Source organism: Penaeus japonicus, unplaced genomic scaffold (genome assembly GCF_977035675.1).
Source record: "Penaeus japonicus unplaced genomic scaffold, GWHDUDI00000001_assembly GWHDUDI00000016, whole genome shotgun sequence".
Lineage (NCBI taxonomy): Eukaryota > Metazoa > Arthropoda > Malacostraca > Decapoda > Penaeidae > Penaeus > Penaeus japonicus.
Window position 1 is genome coordinate 33,431,192 of NW_028234418.1, and position 5,000 is coordinate 33,436,191.

Here is a 5,000-nt window from a genome sequence, read left to right on the forward strand (position 1 = left end):
TGTTACTGTAATCAATCACGTAGAAAGCAAAAACTACAGAAATATAATTTCAGTGGATATGCAACCTAAACGAAATAAATATAACATTCTTGGACTTTCATTTGTTTACATTCATACTGCATAACATTTATTCTTATTAACTTTATATACTATGATTGTCATTACTATCATGTGTTTTCCTTTTCGATTGGCTGTACATGATTATGAGCATTGTTTACTTTTTATTTTTATTTATTTATTTATTTATTTTTTTTTTTTTAATTGATCTTTTTGAATCCATCGATACATCCCTAATTAGGTAGTATATGTCTTTAATCATCTAGCGATCCAAGAATTTCTTTCTTTTTCCCTTTTCCCATTATGTAAAGGCTTTCGGTTATGAATTCGAAACTTTCACAAAAAAAAAAAGACTGATTAGTTCAAAATGAGCTTTTGATTTTAATGGAAAGGCATTCAGTCTGTCGTCGTGTCTGGCGCCGCTGTCTGGAAAGTCTCTCGGGCCCATTCATCAATCAAGACTGAAAAGCTGGAGCCTTCCCGCAAAAAAAGCAATCAATAAGCTTTTGCACTGAAGGCTTGACCGCCACCAAAAAAAGGGGTGATTAGACGCAAACTTCAGAACTTCTTAATGAACGTTTCAGAGAGTTGGAGAAAATGAATTGAGAGTCTTCAAGTCACTGGTCATTTCAAAGCAAGGGAATGAACAGTATTTAGTAATCAGATGACTAGAATAATAAGAGCAAATTGTTATATAATATACCTTAGTTTTAATGCTACAGAGGCATTTGTTTGACGTAATCTAGACATATCCAATCACCAATTATCTTTGGTATGTTTTGATGAATACTGTTGAATGTAGTAGAATGCAGAACAATGTACAATGACAAAATTATAATTAAATAACAATGTGACGGGTAATTATTAAATTTTAATTGATAAAAGGTCAAATTCTAACACATATTCTATACCTCTGCATGATAACAGTATCGCTAATACAGTTGAGAAGAAATTCGCTCTTTGGAAATAGCATTACCGTGAAAAACAGAAAGAATCCTGAATTAATCTATCCTTTACATCGTTTTCCTCTTTTGATGTAGTTTCGCGTTTTCAGGTACAGCAAACAGAGCGATAATATGCGTGGTAAATACTGCTGAATAAAGAGAAACAAAGAGTACCAGCCAATGACAGAATACTTATATTACACGGTGAGTATCACTTCGGTAGTATTGTTATAAAACGTACTACCAACGCTTAACACCCTACTTATTGAAAATTAGACATTAGATTAGTCCCACCGATTGAAGTCATTTTTCGAAATATTTTCCCCTTGATATCAAGCAGTAACTGTCGGATTCATATATCAAACCTCTACATTTTTACCTATCAATCGATGCAAAACCGTCAGCTCTAAGAGGCTATTGATCATCATACTTGTTATTCGTCGTCTGCTGGTACCATTTCATTTCTTTTGAATGGTCTTTTCAAATAGATTATGATACCACGGCATTTGAATATTGCTAGAACCTCCAGTTAATAAGCCATAAGTATCTAGGACTCCGACCCAAAGACACCAATCAGCCGCCATTATGCAGATGAAGGGAAACGGAAATCGATGTATTAGTGCGAGGGAAGACGCAATTCAATTTGCATGAGATACTTTATGCATTGGGTCGTGAAAGGCGTCTGTGTGGGAACCTTCACATATAAAAGAGGGAATATATATATAGCGTTAATGTGTGAGAGAAGTGATATGGGAAAAGTGCGTTTTCTTTCAAATATGTTATATAATGCGAAGTATTTGCTGATTTTTTTTTAAACTTTGATAATTATTGATTATCAGTTTGAAGTTTTCATGTATTGTTCGCGACTGAAAATGTACCTTTTGCCTCCGAACGAATATAATAAAATAAAGTTCAATTCTGCAAGAATATACTGATATTCATTTCGGGGTAAACTGATTAGTTATACAATAATTAAGCCCCTAAGGATTCTAACTAACGATTAACTATTCTCTATATACAAAGGAAATAAATATATCACCTTGGTCATTTACAAGGGTGTATGTAAACATGTAATTAGAGTTACATACGAAAGCACGGTGGCCCTGGAGTACCACAGGATTCCTGCAGCGCCTAAAAACTGCCAAACCTGCTTCACAGTTCTTGGAGGCGGCATATTCACATTCACCTCGACCCTTTGAGCATTTGGAAGAATTCCCTGGGGAGTAAGCATAAAAACTTACATGAATTCTTTGCAAATTGACATATCTGCATATTAAATTTATGCTAATTGACTCAAGTTTTTCTATTTTTTATTTGAAGGTTATAGACTATGATCCGGATGAAAACTGGGAAAAAGTAGTACAATCTCAGTTTTTCCAGTTGTCGATTTCAATATACAAGCAGTACTGAACAGTCTACAACCTTGATACCGTATCATGAGTACTGATTATCTATATAGCTTTTTTCTCGGATTCCTTCCGCCAAATCTGTATGACGTCATAGGCAAATCCACTCGATAAGTGTTTGGAAAATCTGAATTTTATTACGCTCATTCAGTGGCCCGATCAGCTGGTCCTTCCCAAAACAAATTACTTTTGGCGAAGAATTTAATGTCGCGATTATTACATGCTGCATATTTTGCTACTGTTTTATAGCAAAAAAATTAATTGTGTTATTCTTATAAATCCAGTGACAAAGATACTCTTAAAAAATGATTGATATCTATCTAAAAAAGGGTTATATTTTCATGTATTTTCCGCCCGCCAAGTATAAACTCGAAAATCTTTGGCCAGGAGGATCGAAGAATTCTCTCCTTGGTTGTGGGAGATTCTGATCCTCTTTATAAAGGCTCGAACTCTCTCTGTAACCGCTATCGATCCTTGAACTGTGGCGTAAATATGGGTTGGGACTGTTGGGAATGGATAACTCTCCTTTAAATCAGGTTAGTTTTAAGCCTTTCCGTCGTCCTGATTTAGCCCAGATTTCCTCTTGATCAAGGATGAAGTCCTCTTGGCAAAGAGAGAACGAGGAGGTGAAGTAGAGATTAACGAAAAAAGGAGAAATGAGGGAGGAGGTACGAGAAGGTGAGCTGTGTGAGGTGTCATCATCACCAACCTCACTCAGGGCCAACGTGGCTTGCATGTCATTTTCAGTGTTTGCCACATCGCTATCAACGCCTGCAACACCATTGCGTCTCATTGGGAGGTGTGACGGCCACGTCATTAGGCATGTTATTTGGGGAGTGACAATGTATAAAGATATTGTTCAGAGAGTGGGACGGGAATGATTGTTTTTGATTGTATTTATGTCCAAGGTTGTTTTAAGTTAAAAGAAAAGTTTCTTATAAATGTTTTGTTGTTTTGCAATGTGCATTTGTTGACAAAGCTGTTACTTATCATTGATTACTTCAGTACATCATCGTGCCATGTGTCATTTTAAACATGCACATGCAAACTAACATCCTCTTTCTCTTTGTTTCTAGTTCTTGCTTTTAATAAGCCTAGCTTTGTGTAGAATTGTATTCTTCATTGTCATTGGCATAGTGTTATTTGGTTTGTATATATAATGAATATCAATAATGTTAATTTCTCTGCAGGGAATTTAGTTTGTGGGAAAATGAAATAAAAACATGCATTCATGGTCAAGACAAAGATGTGTCAGTGTTGTCATGTTACATTTTGTATTTTGCAAGTTATTTTTGTTGTTTAAAAGATATTCATGGGCAACTAGTGAAAATCCAAAAGTTATTTTATGGGATAGATTAAAGACAAGTAAAAGTGGAACCAACATCCTCCCTAAGATCATGAATATTTTGAATTGCTTATAAATATCTCTGACAATTTATTGTCAAGTACAAAATCAGTCCAGGCTCTATCCTGCCAAAAAATATATAGTGTAAGGTGGTGGCCTTTGTCAAGGTGCCAAAGATATGAAAGCCATTGCAATTGCTTGACACTACCCGAGAGTTAAGATAACCTGCACTTTCTCCTTTATTGTTATAGAGTATATGACAGACAAGAAGGTTATATATATTTGAATCAGAAAAAATACTCATTTGATGTAAAGCCCATAAAGTCCAAACCACACTAATTAATCATATTGGTGAATTGCCCTATGAACTGGATTGCCCCAACAGAACATAAGCTTTTCAAAATTAGCAAGCTATTTTCCCATCTCTATGTTCAATTGAATGCAATATAGCAAGAGGAAATATGGATATTTGGTAGTTTTTCTCAAATTCAATAATAGCTCCTTCTACTCAACTGGGGTCTCTCCTGTGTGTCTGGATGGCTTCTCTCTGCACCCATTTCTCCTTCCTTCAAGCTACCAGAGACTGCACCCTCCCTCCCATCCCCTGCCCCCCTCTCCATAGACCTAGTCTTTCAGTTGCCTTTATGGGTGAATATATATTTTATTGCATTACATGTTTTCTTTCTACATTCTCTTACATGTACATGGGGTAGTTTTTCAACTTTGATGCTCATCTGTTCAGTAATTATTTGACAGATCTGTATGAGGTATCTTCGGCAGCATAGAACTTAGCTCATCAGACAATAAACACTAAATTTGTTCCTTTTTTTAAAGTAGGAACAAGGATTGAAAGAGGCATTTCCGTCTTTGAGAGTCCTGCTGATCTGTTTTTAAGTTATGAGACTTTTTTTCAGGTGTGAGATCTATATCATTAAAGAAAAATTGGTAAATATTTACAATAGTACCACTTTCATTAATGCCATGGATTTTGTGCTTCACACTGATAAAGAAAAACCTCCACATTATGTGTTCTGGCAAGATGGAGCTTGCACTGGTACACTATTTGACAATAAATCACCAGCAAGTTCAGTCACACTGCAATATAATTGGTAAAGGTTTGCTGGCCATTGCTTGAGTCCAAAGATTGATGTATAGATCCACAAACTTGATAAGGGACTGTAGACTTAGCACTGCTTTGCTCAGATTATTTTAATGTCTTAGTGTTTGAAAATTTTGTTCTATACAATT

At 35.4% G+C, this 5,000-nt stretch overlaps 1 protein-coding gene across 2 annotated transcripts in view; it reads left to right on the plus strand.

The window, feature by feature from the left end:
* Positions 1 to 2,804: 2,804 nt before the first annotated feature.
* The window catches only part of LOC122244478 (uncharacterized), a 10,704-nt gene continuing 8,508 nt past the window's right edge, over positions 2,805 to 5,000 (plus strand). Inside the window, exon 1 of one of the 2 annotated variants that reach the window (XM_086545450.1) lies at positions 2,805 to 2,943. In XM_086545450.1, coding sequence (XP_086401576.1) covers positions 2,920 to 2,943 — 24 coding nt within the window. In that variant the 5' untranslated portion in view covers positions 2,805 to 2,919. Of the gene's footprint in view, positions 2,944 to 2,975; positions 3,076 to 5,000 lie in introns of those variants that run through there. The other variant, XM_086545452.1, reaches the window with a different exon arrangement.